Source organism: Rhinoderma darwinii, chromosome 2, assembly GCF_050947455.1.
Source record: "Rhinoderma darwinii isolate aRhiDar2 chromosome 2, aRhiDar2.hap1, whole genome shotgun sequence".
NCBI classification, from domain to species: domain Eukaryota; kingdom Metazoa; phylum Chordata; class Amphibia; order Anura; family Rhinodermatidae; genus Rhinoderma; species Rhinoderma darwinii.
The window spans coordinates 208,080,264-208,098,353 of NC_134688.1; the positions used below are offsets into that span (position 1 = coordinate 208,080,264).

Below are 18,090 nucleotides of genomic sequence, written 5' to 3' on the forward strand. Positions count from 1 at the left end.
TGGCGCTCCTTCTGGGCCTGGCAGTGTGCCCAAACAGCGGTTTATGACCACATATGGGGTATTACCGTACTCTGGAGAACAGTTTAACAATTTATGGGGCGTATGTCTCCAGTGGTACAAGCTGGGCCCAACGCATTGGGCACTGAAATAGCATACATGTGGAAAATGTCAATTTTCAATCTGCAACATCCACTGTGCACTAATTTCTGCAAAACCTTTGGGGGTCAAAATGCTCACTACACTTCTAGATGAATTCCTTGAGGGGTGTAGTTTCCTAAATGGGGTCACTTCTCGGGAGTTTTCACTGTACTGGTACCTCAGCGCAATGCAACATGGCGTCAAAAACAAATTTTGTAAAATCTCCACTCCAAAAACGAAATTTCACTTTTTCCGTTTAGACCCTTGCCGTATGTCCAAATAGCCGTTTACAACCACATATGGGGTATTTCCGTAATCAGGAGAAATTGTGTAACACATTTTGGGGTGTCTTTTCTCCTGTATTCCTTGTGGAAATGAAAAATTCTGAGCTAAAGCTACAGGTTATATTTCACGGACCAATTCTAATAAAATCTATAAAACACCTGAGGGCTCAAAATGCTCACTACACCTCTAATTTAATTCTTTCAGGGGTATAGTCTCCAAATTGGGATCACATCTGGGGAATTTCTACTGTACTGGTACTTCAGGGACTCGCGACATGGCCCCCAGAAACCAATTCAGCAAAATCTGAGCTGCAAAATCCAAATGGTGCTCCATCCCTTCTGAGCCCTGCCATGGGTCCAAACAGCAATTTATTACCACATATGGGGTATTTCCGTAATCAGGAGAAATTGCTTTACAAATGTTGAGGTGCTTTTTCTCCTTTATTCCTTATAAAAATTAGAAAATTCTGTGTTTTTTCCAAAAAAAAGTCTCTTTTCATCTTCACAGACTAATTCCAATAAATTCAGCAAAAAACCTGTGGGGTCAAAATGATAACTATACCACTAGAAAAATTCCTTGAGGGGTATAGTTTCCAAAATGGGGTCACTTTTGGGGGGATTCCACTGTTTAGGTCCCTCCAGGGCGTTGCAAACGTGACACGGCACTGAAAACCATTCCAGTAAAATCAGAGCTCCAAAATCCAAATGGCGCTCCCTCCCTTCTGAGCCCTGCTGTGGGTCCAAACAGCAGTTTATTACCACATATGGGGTATTTCCGTAATCGCGAGAAATTGCTTTACAAATGTTGGGGTGCTTTCTCTCCTTTATTTCTTGCAAAAATTAGAAATTTTTACGTTTTTCCAGAAAAAAAGTAGATTTTCATTTTCACAGACTAACTCCAGAAAATATAGCAAAATACCTGTGGGGTCAAAATGCTAACTATACCCCTAGATAAATTCCCTGAGGTGTGTAGTTTAAAAAATGGGGGTCACTTTTGGGGGTTTCCACTGTTTTGGCACCACAAGACCTCTTCAAACCTGACATGGTGCCTAAAATATATTCTGAAAAAAGGAGGCCCCAAAATCCAAGAGGTGCTCCTTTGCTTCTGAGGCCTGTGTTTCAGTCCATTAGCGCACTAGGGCCACATGTGGGATATTTCTAAAAACTGCAGAATCTGGGCAATAAATATTGAGTTGCGTTTCTCAGGTAAAACCTTCTGTGGTACAGAAGAAAATGTATTACATATGAATTTTGTAAAAAAAAATGAAATTTGAAAATTTCAGCTCTACTTTCCTTCAATTCCTGTAAAACGCCTAAAGAGTTGAAACACTTTCTGAATGCTGTTTTAGATACTTTGAGGGGTGCAGTTTTCAAAATGGGGTGTTTTATGGGGGTTTCTAATATATAGGGCACTCAAAACCACTTCAGAACTGAACTCGTCCCTGAAAAAATCGCTTTTTGAAATTTTCTTAAAAATATGAGAAATTGCTGCTAAAGTTCTAAGCCTTGTGAGGTCATAGAAAAATAAAAGAATGTTCAAAAAACGATGCAAACATAAAGTAGACATATGGGATATGTTAATTGGTAACTATTTTGTGTGGTATTACCATCTGTTTTACAAGCAGATACATTTAAAATGGGAAAAATCATAATTTCTTCATATTTTCGCTAAATGTTGGTGTTTTTCACAAATAAGGAATGAATTTATCGACCAAATTTTTGCACTAAACTAAAGTCCAATGTGTCACGAGAAAACAATCTCAGAATCAATTGGATAGGTAAAAGCATTCCGGAGTTATTACCACATAAAGTGATACATGTCAGATTTGAAAAAATGGGTCTGGTCCTCAAGGCCAAAATGAGCTGGGTACTCAAGGGGTTAACATCCTAAAAAAAAAAAAATTTTGTAAAAACATTATGTCAACAAAAAGAAGACATAAGGTAAACCTTATTTATATACTGATTTCTTTGGTACCATTATCCATTTTAAAAGCAGAGGATTTCAAATTTAGGAGAATGCTACATTTTCTTTCAATTTTGGATTTTTTTGCTAAATTAATAGTAAACATATTGACCAAAATTTACCACCAAATTAAAGTATAATCTGTCATGAAAAAATATTCTCAAAATCACTTGGATTAGTAAAAGCATTCTAAAGTTATTACCACATAAAGTGACACATGCCAGATTTGAAAAGTGGGTCTGCATCCTGAAGTCTAAAATAGGCTGTGTCCTTAGGGATTAAAGGGTTATTCCCATTTTATAAAGTAATGGCATACTGCTAGGATATGATCAGTGGGGGTCTGACCACTGGGACCCCCACACATCCTCAAAATAAAGGAGCCGTAGGGCTGATTTAGCACTGCGCCCCTTCCAAGTTTTCTCTGCACGGCGGCGCTCCCTGCAACCCAGCATTCACTTGAGTGAGGCTGTGCTGCAGTTCTCTTCACAGCGGGTAGAAGTCCCAGAGGTCAGACACCCACCGATTATGAAGTCCTAGCGATATGCCATTACTTTATAAGTTGGGAAGACCCCTTTAAGATCCAAAACCCAAACTGTTTGAAGGCTTGTCAAACCTCTTTGAATTAGCCTAAATAATGTAAATAATTTAATTAATTTAGTAAATTATCTGTACATCTAAAGTTCTTAGGGCAGTTCTTTTTTACTATCCATGGTATTTATTGTATATAGGCCGTGTACAGTTCCCATAATTCTTCTTTTTGCAATTCATAATCATGCAATTCATTTGATTTGTTTACAGTATGCTACAGAAGACACAAAGGCATTTATTCCAGTGACTAAGGTGAAGCAAGGTAACATCTCAAGTTTTTATACATTAATGATACAGCTATTCAATTTCATAATACACACAGTTTGTGTATATAAAAAATAAGGTGAAAAATATATGATTCCCCAAATAAATTATCACAAGGTGCTGGGCAGCATGCATTCCTTCAAACAAATCAGACATGATAGAACAGTCTAACTAGTGATTAATTTAAAAAAAATCATTAATAAAAATGTGCTAAGACATGTAGATTTTTATTAGCATTATATGGAGTGAACATTACAGAAGAGCTGGGGCTAACTAACGTTCTTAGAGTTGTAATTATTATCTTGAGAAACAATTATGAGGAAAAAGTCATAATTTGAATATAAAATCATAGCTATGAAAAGCATTGTAGATAAAATATATATGATTTTTTTTTCCTCATGATTATGGCACAGTATAACAATTTATCAATAATTATTTATTTGAACAATATTATGAAATTCATAACTGATATCAGCAGCACAATAATGATTAAATTTTTTCCCAGGATTTCAGAATCTTACTAAATCCACCCCTGCACCTCCACCGACTGAAAAAAATCCAGGTATTTATTTGGTTCACTGTTTGTGTTTGAATTATATTTTTCAATAATTTCCATATATTACATTATTTTGGCATCATAGCAAAACATAATTAATCCTTGTAAAATGAAGTTATGAAATTTCCTAATATACTTTATTCCATTCCATTTTGGTACTCCATCTTCAAGATCTCTGCTTGATGTTTGTCTTCTAAAAATGTGCTGCTCGCACAGGTGTAAACTGTTCTTATGAATAAACCATAGTTACATAAAACTGTAATAAGCATTGACATCGCTTTCGCTAAATCACCCAAAACGAAAAGAAAATTGAATGACTCACTTCACCTTAACTTGGAAGAAGCTTCCCAAATACCCTCAGAATTACTTCAATACTTTTTTCTTTAGTCTCACCCCAATGTTCGCCTCCTTGGCACATGGGAAGCACATAAATGCTACATCAGGGGCCTTCTGATCAAGCATGGTGCCTGTTTGAAGTGTGAAAAGGATATTGCGCTCACTAGATCTGTTAAACTGGATTAAACAGCTGGAAACATTGCACAAATCACGAGAATCGACCTTAGGGGTCAGTTCACACATTGCGTAAATACTGCGAATTTTCCGCAACGCAATTCGTTGCGGAAAATCCACAGCAAATACAGTAGCAGCAAAGTGGATAAAATAAAACAAATCTCATCCACATGCTGCGTAAATACTGAGAGGAAAAAATGCTCAGAAATTAACCTGCGGTGCAGAATTTTATTCCACGGCATGTCAATTGTATATGCGTAAACGCTGCTTATTTGTTGCGGATTTTCCCCACTAAATTTTGTGGCGGGTTTGCAGCGATTCCGCAGCAAAAAACTCAAATCTGAAAAAAAAAAATCTTATACTTACATAGGAGTCTGTGTTTCTTCCTCCAGGCTGGCCTCCTGGGATGATGTTTCATCCCAGGTGACCGCTGCAGCGAATCGCAGGCTGTAGTGGCGGTCACATGGGCTAAAACGTCACCCCAAGAGGCCGGCCTGGATGACGTCAGAGGGCCGGCCTCCTGTGATGACGCTTCATCCTATGTGGCTGACACTGCAGCTAATCACAGGATGCAGCCGTCTCCTGGGATGAAACGTCATCTCAGGAGGCAGGCCTGAAGCAGACCACACATTCCGGCTGGAGAATAAAATTTTAAAAATCACCTTGTCAATTACCGACCCATTTCTCTCCTTAACCTTAATGTAAAGCCGTACGCCAAGAGTCTAGCTTCCCGACTTATTCCACATATCCACGCCCTTATCCACACTGACCAGGCAGGATGTTTCCTTAATGGGAAGTTAGGGATAATAACACGAGAGCATGGTATATCCTCCATTTCTCCACATTGAAGACAGTTTGTCTCTTGCTGTAATCCACAGACTCAAAAAAAGTGCTTGATAAAGTGGATTGAGAATACTTTGCTCAAACCCTGAAACATATTTTCCTGGCTCACTCCTTGCTCTCCTGGATCTGCTCCCTTTAATCTAAACCTATGGCATTGTTAAAAATTAACGTCTTTCTTCCCCATAATTAATAGTACCTGTGTGGGATGTCCCCATCCCCTCTCCTCTTCATACTTTCTTTAAAACTCTCCCTGCAGAAAATCAGTGAAATCACAGGTGTTACACTTGGTTACTCACACCAAAGAGTGGCTGCGTATGCAGATGATATATAATTTTTCCTTCTAAATCCCTACTCTCCCTTCCCAACCTCATGTAAAAAGTTCTGTCTTCTATCTTCGGGCAGCATAAAGTAGTGCCAGACACCGTGATTTCAGCAGTCTGTCACTTATTTGTTAATATGCCGTAGTAGGGAACTTGCATGTTATCTTTGTGTCGCATGACCAGCACTGCAGACTTATCACCTCTTGTTATCAGGGAATCTACTCTACTTTACCACTTCCTACCTTCACTCCCTCCATCGGCACGCATGGACTGCTCCTAAACACCCCTTAAACAGTTATGTCTAGGCCAGGGAGCTATCGAGAAAACACTTTCCCTCAAATATCACAAAATCCTGATTCCTCCAACTGACTAGTTCTCCACAAACCTGACTACTTGGGGCTGGACTTGAGAATGACCTAGACTTTTCCTCTCCCAGAAGTTATGGATCTCCACCTCCAACCAGTAGATTACTAAATTACTGTCAAAATAGTATAGGTCCTCCTGCTTGATCAGGATAAATACATTTGTACATATATACATTATATAATTCCAAAAAGAATCAGAGAGATGTGGGCATCTAAAGATAGTTATGAAATGCTAGAGCCCTCACGGAGAGCTTTATAGAATCATATGAGCTGCACATTTAGCTTATCCTTCCACAATTTATAATTAAAGGTGGTTAGAGCTTTATTATATAACTCTTATCCTTCCATTGTTTTGGTGTAATGCTATGTTCACATTTGCATTGGAGGCTGCATTATATTAATTATATCTGTACATTAAATGCCAAGTTTAACACACTAACAAAATGTCATTAGTCATTTCTGGACTATGTCAAAGGGGTTGTCTCAGGAAAACAATAGGGCATATAGATGACATAGAGGGAAATCCTCTGCACTAGGCTGCCCTCTATGAACCAGAGTGTAGAGCCAGTCACAGAGCACAGACAACCCCTTTAAGCTCATATGATTCTATAAAGCTTTGATTTTGGGCTCTAGCTTTTCATAACTAGCCTTAAAAGTCCACATCTCTCTGAATCTTTTTGGATTTATAAACCGACATATCTTTTAAATGCAGACTGATACTAAAAGTGTGCAAAAGACATCCTCTATAACTGTGCATCTTCATGTCTGGACTATGACTGTGTAAATTCCTAATGAAAATAGAATTGAAAATAAAAATACATTAACCCCTTAAGGACGCAGCCTTGTTTTGGCCTTAAGGCTCAGAGCCCATTTTTGAAATCTGACATATTTCACTTTATGTGGTAATAACTTCAGAATGCTTAAACTTATCCAAGCGATTCTGAGAATGTTTCCTCGTGAGACATTGGGCTTTATGTTAGTGGTAAAATTTGGTCGATATATTCAGTGTTTATTTGTGAAAAACTGCAAGGTACCTGTTCAGTTCTGAAGGGGCTTTGAGGGGCCTATGTATTAGAAACCCCCATAAAACACCCCATTTTAACAACTAGACCCCTCAAGGTATTCAAAACAGCATTTAGAAAGTTTTTTAACCCCTTAGGAATTTCACAGGAATTAAAGCAAAGTGGGGGTGAAATTTGCAAATTTAATTTTTCTTGCTGAATTTCAATTATATTCCATTTTTTTTCTGTAACATAGAAACTGCATATAAACTGCAATGTGGGTTCTCCTGGGTACGGCAATACCCTACATGTGGCTGTTATCAGCTGCCTGGGCACACAGCAGGGCTCAGAAGGGAAAGATGAGGGGGATAAGCTGTGCGGAGTGCGTCAGGGTAGATTAAAAATCGAAGGGATGTATGGTAAATTTTAAAACACTTTTATACAGAGCCCTGGTTTTTCGGAACACGTGTCACATTGATATATTGTGTCTTCCCTTATCCCCCTCTTATAGCAGACTTTACACCTCTTTTGACTTTTTCCCTTCTTGCCAGTTCGGGGAACTTCTTCTGGAAAGTGTTGCCCTGGTACGATGCGTGTGGCCTCACTTCCAGAAGTACTGGGTGCCCCCTTCTTGGTCCCTAAAGATTAGGTTCTTGATAATGATGTGCACGGCCAGCTTCTTATACCACACCGCATGGTGGTGTAAGGCTTCAGGACTTGATCTGACAAGTCCACCCCTCCCATGTACCTATTGTAGTCCAGGATGCAGTCTGGTTTGGGAGTCTCTGTACTTGTACATGGGTACTGGTGTGGGCATGTACAGGTACATGGGTACTGGTGTGGGCATGTTTTGTTGTTGTTGTTGTTGTTGTTGTTGTTGTGAGTGTTTGCCCAAGCAGAATCTTAGGGAGGTCTCTCAGATTTCTTCTAGCAGTGCCGCATGACTTCTGGAAGCGAGGCACTTGAAGAGTGGGACGCTGGTATAAAAATTATCCAGATAGAAGTGGTAACCCTGGTCCAGCAGTGGGTGCACCAAATCCCACAGAATTTTTGCATTAACTCCCAGTAAGGGGGGGCATTCTGGGGGCTGAATACAGGTGTCCTTCCCTTCATATATCCTAAATTTGTAGGTATACCCTGATGCTCTCGGACAGCTTATACATCTTCACGCCATACCTTGCCCTCTTACTCGGCAGGTACTGGCGGAATTGAAGCCTCCCTTTAAAATCTACCAAGGACTCATCAATAAAAATAAACTTCTCGGGGGGTGTATGCTTGGGAAAACCGGGCACTGAAACGGTCTAATAGAGGTCTCCGTTTATACAAACGGTCAAAACTGGGGCCATCTCGGGGTGGGCGCTGCTCATTATCAGTATAATGTAAGAAGCGAAGTATTGCCTCATTTATTAATTTTTTTTAGGTTCCAGTTCAGTTCTGAAGTGGCTTTGAGGGGCCTATATATTAGAAACCCCTATCAAACACCCCAGTTTAGAAACTAGACCCCTCAAAGTATTCACAACAGCATTCAGAAAGTTTTGAACTCTTTAGGTGTTTCACGGGAATTTAGAGCAAAGTAAAGGTGAAATTTACATTTATTTATTTTTTGTCAGAATATCCTTTTTATACAATTTTATTCTATAACACAAAAGGTTTTACCAGAGAAACGCAACTTAATACTTATTGCCCAGATTCTGCAGTTTTGAGAAATATCCCACATGTGGCCCTAGGGCGGTAATGGACTGAAGCACCGGCCTCAGAAGCAAAGGAGCACCTAGAGGATTATGAGGCCTCTTTTTTTATTAGGCACCATGTCCGGTTTATGGAGGTCTTGTGGTGCCAAAACAGTGGCAAAGTGACCCTATTTTGGAAACTAGACCCCTTGAAGAATTCATTGTAGTTTTCATGGGGTGCATGCAGGTTTTTGATCAGGTTTTATTCTATTTTTAAGTGGCGTGGTGACTAAAAAACAGCAATTCTACTATTATTTTTTTATTCAATTTTTTGTACAGCGTTCACTGTGCGCTATAAATGACATTTTCAATTTATTCTGCGGGGCGATACGATTACGGCGATACCATATGTTTATAGGGGTTTTTTTTATGCCTTATGGCGTTTGCACAATAAAATAAGTTTTGTAAAAAATCATTCACTTTTTGTGTTACCTTATTCTAAGAGCCAGAACTTTTTTATTTTTCCATCAAGACAACCGTGCGAGGACTTATTTTTGCGTAACGAACTGTAGTTTCAATCAGTACCATTTTTAGGTACATGCGACTTTTTGATCTCTTTTTATTCTATTTTTTGGGAGGTGAAGTGACCAAACAATTGTGATTCTGGTACAGTTTTTTATTATTTTCTTTTACGGCGTTCACCGCGCAGGATAAATAATAAAATAATTTTATAGTTCAGGCCGTTACGGACGTGGCGATACCAATTATGTTTAGTTTATTTGTTTGTTTATATATTTTTATTAATAATAAAGGCCTGATAAGGGAAAAAGGGGGATTTTTAATTTTAGCACTTTTAAAACTTTTATTTTCTTCTTTTTACACATCTTTTTTTTACTTTATTACTTTGTCCCACTAGGGGACTTGAGGGCAATAGGCCCTGATCGCTATTCTAATACACTGCACTACATGCGTAGTGCAGTGTATTGGAGCTGTCAACTACTATCTGACAGCAAGCATAGTGGGTCCTGACTTTGTCAGGACCCACTAGGCTTCCGTCGATGACATAGCCGGACGCCATTGTTAGGTGTCCGGTTGCCATAGTCACCATCGCCGGCCGCTATTGTGTAGCAGGCCGGCAATGGTAGCTTAACCCCTAAAAAGCCGCGATCGCTATTGAACGCAGCTTTTAAGGAGTTAATCAGCGGGGACACAGTGATCGGTCCCCGCTGTAGGAGCTGCGGCAACTGCTGTACGAGACAGCAGCTGTCACAGCTCATGTATGTGTCGGGAAGACGGCCGAAATGGCCGTTACTCCCGTGATGTACTATTAGGTCATGGAGCGCAAATGATACAGCTACCATGACCTAATAGTACGTCCAGGAGCGGGAAAGGGTTAAAACATTAATGACTCATTTCATGTTGTGATGGACATTACATACTATTCTGTGTAGCATTAACCCCTTAATGACCACGAATACGCCTTTTCACAGCGGTCACGAAGGAGCCTTAGGCTAGGCTGCCGCCTTTTCATGGCAGCCTAGTCTAAGTCCTGCATGGGTGTCCAGTGCAGCCTGGAGCGGGTACTCGGCTGTCTGATGACAGACGGGCTTCTGCTCCAATGGTAGCGATCGAAGTTTACTTTGATTGCGGCCGTTCAACCTGTTAAATGCTGCTGTCAATAGCGACTGCGGCATTTAAATCATTTACAGAGGGAAGTAGCTCCCTCTGTCATCCATCGGCGGCCCGCAAATGCAATCGGGGGCCTCCGATGGGGTGTCATGGCAGCCGGGTGCCTAATAAAGGTCCCGAGGTCTGCCTCGGCTATATGCCAGGGGCACGTCCTAATAGATTACATGTCAGATTTACACTGACAGGCAATAATGCTTTGGTATACTAAGATCGCATAGTTAAGTCCCCTAATGGGACTAAAAAAATAAGTAATTAATGTTAAATAAAAGTTATACAGATTTTAAAAAACAAGCAAGGGGTTTTATTTAGTAAAAGTGTAAAAAATAAATAAAAGTACACATATATGGTGTCGCCGCTACCATAATGACCAAAACTATAAAGTTAACATGTCATTTAAACCGCAAGGTGAACGCCCTAAAAAACTCATAACAAAACGTAATAAATAAGTGCCATGTACCCCAAAAGAGTACCAATCAAAACTACGCCTTGTGCTCGTCCTGCAAAAAATAAGCCCACATACCACTACATTGACAGAAAAATAAAAATATTACAGCTCTTGGAAAGCGACAATGCAAAAACAAATAATTTTAGTTCAAAAGAGTTTTAAAATGACATGTACCCAAAAATGGTGCCATTAAAAAGTACAACTAATCCCGCAAAAAAACAAGTCCTCATACAGCTATGACAATGGAAAAATAAAAAAGTTATAGCTCTTTAAATGAGACTATAGAAAAACGAAAAAAAAAATAGCTTGGTCATTAGGGCCTAAAATAGGCTGGTCACTAAGGGGTTAATTTGGATTGCCACTGTCCATCAGTTCCTTCTATAAATGTTTACAAAGTGGGGTTTCTGAAAGTAAAAGGGGTTTGTGGACATAAGGCAGGACTTGACCCTTGCAAGTTTTAGTCTAATGTTCACAAAGGGCAGATATGCTGTGTAAAAGCACACAGCGTGTCCACCTTGAGCGCCTCAGCGAAGCCGGACAAAAAAAACACACCAAATTGTGGTGCCGTTTTTTGGTCAGAATGTCCACTGCGGAAAACTGCACTAAAAAAAAATAAATATATGTTTCATACTTATGTAGTAATACGACGCATCCCTCTGTCTTTCTGCAGGCCGGCCCCCTGGGATGAAGTTTTTATCCCTTGTGACCGCTGTAGCATGTGATTGACTGCAGTGGTCACATGGGATGAAACATCATCCCAGGAGGCCAGCCTAGACGAAGATCACAGAATTCTGGCTAAGTGTAAAAAAATAAAAATCTGAGATGCGATTCTGAGATGCGGAACCGCAGCTTTTCCGCTGCAAAAATTGCAACATCTGCTATTTGTTGCAGGTTTTACCTCCCCATTGAATTCAATGGGGAAAACCCGCAACAGAAAACCAGCGTTTATGCAAATACAATTGACATGCTGCACCGCAGGGCAATTTCTGAGCGTTTTTTCCGCTTCCCATTTACGCAGCATGTGGATGAGGTTTGTTCAAATCTCATCCACTCTGTTGCTACTGTATTATGCCGCAGATTTTATACAGCAAACTCCATTGCGGAAAATCCGCAGTATTTAAGCTACGTCTGAACTTACCGTGTTGTTGTGTATAAATTGTCTTAGAATTGATTTCGAAATATATAAAGTTTTAGCAATATATCTGTATATTTATTACATTTCAACCCTGTTTAACCTAAGACACGTCACAGGCAATTGTTCATGTTAGCCCTGTGAGAGATTACACTTTTTGTTGCCAAAAATAACAGCTGCTCAAATGAAATCAATGTGCAGTCTCTTAGTGACATCACAGGACTGTACTACAAAATGAAAAAACAAACTGAAAGCTCACTATACAGAAACACAGCACCTAGAGAAAGCACCTAGCAAAGTACAAATACATGTAAGAAGCCCCTATACAAATAAGGCTCAATCTGTTACATCATGTAGAATGGAAACAATTACATCTTCTCTAAATAGTGGTATAAGATTTGATATAATTAAATCCCTACTAATTTGTATTCTGTTATTTTCAGTACTTAACATCGTCTCGCATTATCACATACATGTGCAGTATGTTGTCCAACTTTTTCATGCATTTTGCCATTAAAAAAAATGTATATCAATTAATCATCAACTTATACGTAGGAGAGCTGGAGAGGGTTCAAAGGGGGGCACCTTTGAGATTTTTCTTACAATTAAAGGCTAGAAAAATCATGCTTGTTCAGCTATGAAAAGGACACCTCAGAGGTGACTTATCAACATGTATAAATATATGTGTGGTTATTACAAAGAACTGGCACATGATGTATTAATTCCAAGAACTGTACAGAGGACAATGCGCCATTCTTTACGAGTGTACGAAAGGCATTTCAGACATCAGTAGAGGAAAGGGTTCTTTACAGTAATAGTAGTTATTAGTTAAAGAGTTATATCTGCTGCCCCCCCCCCCCTTTGTTTAAAAATATAATTAAGTAAAGTGTAGTGAGTTGTATTGGTTACTTGGCACTTTATTTGACAGTTAGCTAGTCCGTTCTTGGCCGCTTTTGGGTTATGTGATCCCTACTCTGACCACCCAAATCCTACAGTGTCTGCTGTAAGGAACGGAGATCAGTCTTACAATGTTAGTCTATGATACTCAAAGGGAGGTTCTCATAGACTTTCATTGAGATACTAACTTTTGGTCCCTACAGCATACGTGGGATATGTAGGATTCAGGGCATCAGAGTATAGATCAAATAATTCAACAGCGGCACAGAACAGAGCGGATACCTGTAAAGTATAGGGACAATACTCCTCACTACGTTTCACTTAATCACATTTTTAAACAAGAGGGGGGCAGTTATAACTTTATAACTAATGACTACTCTTATGGTAAAGAACAATTTCCTATATTGAGATCCGAATGCCTTTCACATTATCAAACATGGGAATGGAAAAAAAATTCACCTGAGTGCTTCTTTAACCCCTTAAAGGGAACCTGTCACCAGCATTTCACCTATTAAACCAGCAATACCGGATGGTAGTGGGTGAAAAATCATTTCTATATAACCTATAATTGTCTTCTTAGTCAGCTCTGTAGCTTTAGTATTCCGTTTTTTAGTGTTCCCACACCGTATGCTAATGAGCATAAAAGAGTCAAACCTTAGTTTGAAAAGAGTCAAATCTTCATTCCTCAAGTGTTTCCGAGTTTACAGCTCCTCGCCTTCCCCCAGCACACAAAATCCTGCGCTTGTGCATTGATGTCTTCTTCTGGTGTGTGCGCACAAAGGGACACCGGATTATTACGATAAAAAGCGCAAAATGTTTGCAGACCGTTATTTACAGTCGGAGGAAGAGCTTGGGAGATGGGATAACGGCAATTAACTTTTGATAGCAGCGGCCAGTGAGGGATAAGTAAAGTTCAATAGGTGAAATGCTGGTGACAGGTTCCCCTTAAAGAGGCTCTGTCACCACATTATAAGTGCCCTATCTCCTACATAAGGAGATGGGCGCTATAATGTGGGTGACAGCAGTGCTTTTTATTTTAAAAAAAACGATCTGTTTTCACCACTTTATTAGCGATTTTATATTTATGCTAATGAGTTGCTTAATGCCCAAGTGGGCGTGTTTTTACTTTAGACCAAGTGGGCGTTGTACAGAGGAGTGTATGACGCTGACCAATCAGTGACCAATCAGCGTCATGCACTCCTCTCCATTCATTTCCTCGGCACATAGGGATCCTTCTAGATCAGTATGTGCTGTCTTATACTAACACATTAACGATACTGAAGTGTTTAGACAGTGAATAGACATTCCATGGGATGTCTATTCACAATCTCTGCACTTCGTTACTCTGTCTGTGGTACTTACAGCAGAGGAAGCGTAATCTCACCAGATTACGCTGTAGATGACAGGTTACAACGAGATTACGCATGATCTGCTGTAACTACCACAGAAACAGTAACGAAGTGCAGAGATTGTGAATAGACATCCCGTGGAATGTCTATTCATTGTCTAAGCACTTCAGTATTGTTAATGTGTTAGTATAAGACAGCACACAGTGATCTAAAAGGATCCCTTTGCGCTGACTAAATGAATGGAGAGGAGTGCATGACGCTGATTGGTCAGCGTCATACACTCCTCTGTACAACGCCCACTTGGTCTAAAACACGCCCACTTGGGCATTAAGCAACTCATTAGCATAAATCTAAAATCGCTAATAAAGTGGAGAAAACAGATCGTTTTTTTAAATAAAAAGCACTGCTGTCACCTACATTATAGCGCCCATCTCCTTATGTAGGAGATAGGGCACTTATAATGTGGTGACAGAGCCTCTTTAAGGACGCAGACTTCTTTTGGCCTTAAGGCCCAGAGCCCATTTTTGAAATCTGACATATTTCAATTTATGTGGTAATAACTTCAGAATGCTTAAACCTATCCAAGCTATTCTGAGACTGTTTTCTTGTGAGACATTGGGCTTTATGTTAGTGGTAAAATTTGGTCGATATATTAAGTGTTTATTTGTGAAAAATTGCAAAATTTAGCTAAAATTTAGAAAAAAAAAGCATTTTCTGAATTTAAATACATCTGCTTGTAAAACAGATAGTTATACCACCCAAAATAGTTACTAGTTCACATTTCCCATATGTCTACTTTAGATTGGCATCCTTTTTTGAACATTCTTTTATTTTTCTTGGACGTTACAAGGCTTAGAACATAAACAGCAATTTCTCATATTTTTAAGAAAATTTCAAAAGCCTTGTTTTTATGGTGCCTGTTCAGTTCTGAAGTGGCTTTGAGGGGGCTATGTATTAGAAACCCCCATAAAACACCCCATTTTAAAAACTAGACCCCTTAAAGTATTCAAAACAGCATTCTTGCTGAATTTCAATTTTATTCCATTTTTTTCTGTAACACAGAAGGTTTTACCAGAGAAACACTACTAAATATGTATTTAGTAGTTTAGTAATTTCCCACAGGTGGCTCTAGTGTGCTCGTGGACTAAAACACAAGCCCCAGAAGCAAAGAAGCACCTAGTGCATTTTGTGGCCTCTTTTTGTATTAGAATAGATTTTAGGCAGCATGCCAGGTTTGAAGAGGTGTTGAGGTGTCAAAACAGTAGGAATCCCCCAAAAGTGACCCCATTTTGGAAACTACACCCCTCAAGGAATTCATTTATGGTTGTTGTTACCATTTTGACCCCAAAGATTTTTTTACAGCACGTATTTGAATTAGGCTGGGAATTAAAACAAATTTTATTTTTTCCAATTAGATGTAATTTTGGGTCAAAGTGTCTTATTTTCAGAAGGAATAAAATACCCATTTTGTTGCCCAATTTTTCTGAGTGTGGTAATAGCCCATTTGTGGTGATAAACTTCCGTTTGGGCCCATGGGAGGGCTCAGAAGGAAAGGAGCGCTATGTGTTCTTTGGAGTCCAGATTTAGCTGGATTGGTTTTCGGGTGCCATGTCGCATTTGCAGAGCCCCAGAGGTATCAAAGCAATGGAAACCCACCAGAAGTGACCCCATTTTGGAAACTACACCCCTCAAGGAATTCATTTATGGGTGTTGTGACCATTTAGATCCCACCGTTTTTTCACAGAATTTATTTGAATTGGGCTTTGAATTAAAAAAATATATTTTTCCAATAAGATTTAGTTTGGGGTCAAAGTGTCTTATTTTCACAAGGAATAAAATACCCCATTTTGTTGCCCAATTTGTCCTGAGTATGTCAATACCCCATTTGTGGTGAAAAACTGCCGTTAGGGCCCATGGGTGGGCTCAGAAGGAAAGGACCACCATTTGGCCTTCTGGGGATTTTCTTGTGCTAAGTCATGTATTCAGAACCCCTGAGGTACCAGTACAGTTGAAACCCCCTAAGAAGTGACTGCATTGTCAAAACGACGCCCCTTAAGGCATTCATCTAGAGGTGTAGTGAGCATTTTGACCCCACAGGTACTGTGTAAAAGGTAATGCACAGCAGATGGTGCAGAGTGAGATTTGCCGTTTTCTATACATATATGCCAATTCATTGTCCGATATATTGTGCCCAGCATGTGCCACCGGAGACATACACCCCATAAGCTGTAATGTGGGTTCTCCTGGGTATGGCAATACCCTACAAGTGGCTGTTAACAGCTGCCTGGGCTCACGGCAGGGCTCAGAAGGGAAAGATGAGGGGGATAAGCTGTGCGGAGTGCTTCAGGATAAGTAAAACCGGGGTAGATTAAAAATCAAGGGATGTATGATAAATTTGAAAACACTCTTTCATACAGAGCCCTGGTTTTTAGTGACACGTGTCACATTGATATATTGTGTCCTTCCTTATCCCCCTCTTATAACAGACTTTGAACCTCTTTTAACTTTTTCCCTTCTTGCCAGTTTGGGGAACTTCTCCTGGAAAGTGTTACCCTGGTACGATGCGTGTGGCCCCGCTTCCAGAAGTACTGGGTGCCCCCCCCCTTCCTGGTCCCTAAAGATTAGGTTCTTGATAACCACCTCTTGAAATTCAAGGAAAGTTCCCCTCTAGCCTGCACATCGACGTAGCACGTACACATTGTGCAATGCCATGTGTATGATGTGCACGGCCAGTTTCTTATACCACACCCTCGATTTCCGCTTGGCATTGTAGGGCTTCAGGACTTGATCTGACAAGTCCACCCCTCCCATGTACCTATTGTAGTCCTGGATGCAGTCTGGATTGGGGGTCTCTGTACTGGTACCTCGTACAGGTACAAGGGTACTGGTGTGGCCATGTATTGTTGTCAATACAAGGACATCTCTCTTGTCCTTGTACTTGACACACAATATGTTGCTGCTAGAAATGTGCCATGCTCTCACCCCTTCTTAGTGTTTGCCCAAGCAGAGTCTTAGGGAGGCCTCTCAGATTTCTTCTAGCAGTGCCGCATGCCGCAGTACTTCTGGAAGCGAGGCACTTGAAGAGTGGGACGATGGTATAAAAATTATCCAGGTAGAGGTGGTAACCATGGTCCTTCAGTGGGTACACCAAGTCCCACACAATTTTTGCATTTACTTCCAGTAAGGGGGGCATTCTGGGGGCTTAATACTGCTGTCCTTCCCGTCATATATCCTAAATTTGTACGTATACCCTCATGCACTCTCGTACAGCTTATACATCTACACGCCATACCTTGCCCTCTTACTCGGCAGGTATTAGCGATATTGAAGCCTCCCTTTAAAATGTACCAGGGACTCATCAACAGAAATAAACTTCTCAGGGGTGTATGCTTGGGCAAACCGGGCACTGAAATGGTCTAATAGGGGTCTCAGTTTATACAAACGGTCAAAACTGGGGTCATCTTGGGGTGGGCACTGCTCATTATCAGTATGATGTAAGTATTGCCTAATAACGCATCCTGGACATGGCCATACGGAACTTGTCCAACTCTGCTGCATCTACAGGGATCCACCTGTAGGATTGGGCATAAAATGATGTGGGGTTCTTAGTAATATACTGTTGGGCATATAAATTTGTCTTGGAGACCATAAGCTCTATATCATCAATGAAGAAGAACTTGAAAAAGTCCATTTCACTGAGCCCTGCCATATTAAATTGTATCCCTGGGCTGACCGTGTACTCGGGGATTTGGGGCTCATAAATGTCTAGTGTGGGGGTCCAAATGGGGTCACTTCGCTCTGGGGTTTCAACTGCGGAGGGGTCACTTAGCTCGGGGCTTTCAACTGCGGCGGGGTAATTTCGTTCGGGGGTTTCAACTGTAGTGGTGGTCATGGGGCGTACTCCTAGGGGGTTCCTCTTCTTCATCACTGGATGAGGAGGTGGATAAATAAAACAGTCTCACCATCCGACAAGTTTGTGTCGGAGGCAAGAAATGAATATGCCTCTACGGCAGTAAATGGCCGTTCGGACATGTTTCTTTGCTTCCCTAACTAGGAGCAATAGGCTGCTACCTAAA

General features: G+C 40.3%; 1 protein-coding gene across 1 annotated transcript in view; it reads left to right on the plus strand.

Annotated features, from left to right (window-relative positions):
• Positions 1–18,090, plus strand: part of ABI3BP (ABI family member 3 binding protein) — a 365,114-nt gene that overhangs the window by 161,918 nt on the left and 185,106 nt on the right. The window contains exons 7-8 of the mRNA XM_075852779.1: positions 3,184–3,235; positions 3,743–3,799. Of these exons, the coding sequence (XP_075708894.1) occupies positions 3,184–3,235; positions 3,743–3,799 (109 nt within the window). The remainder of the gene's footprint in view (positions 1–3,183; positions 3,236–3,742; positions 3,800–18,090) is intronic.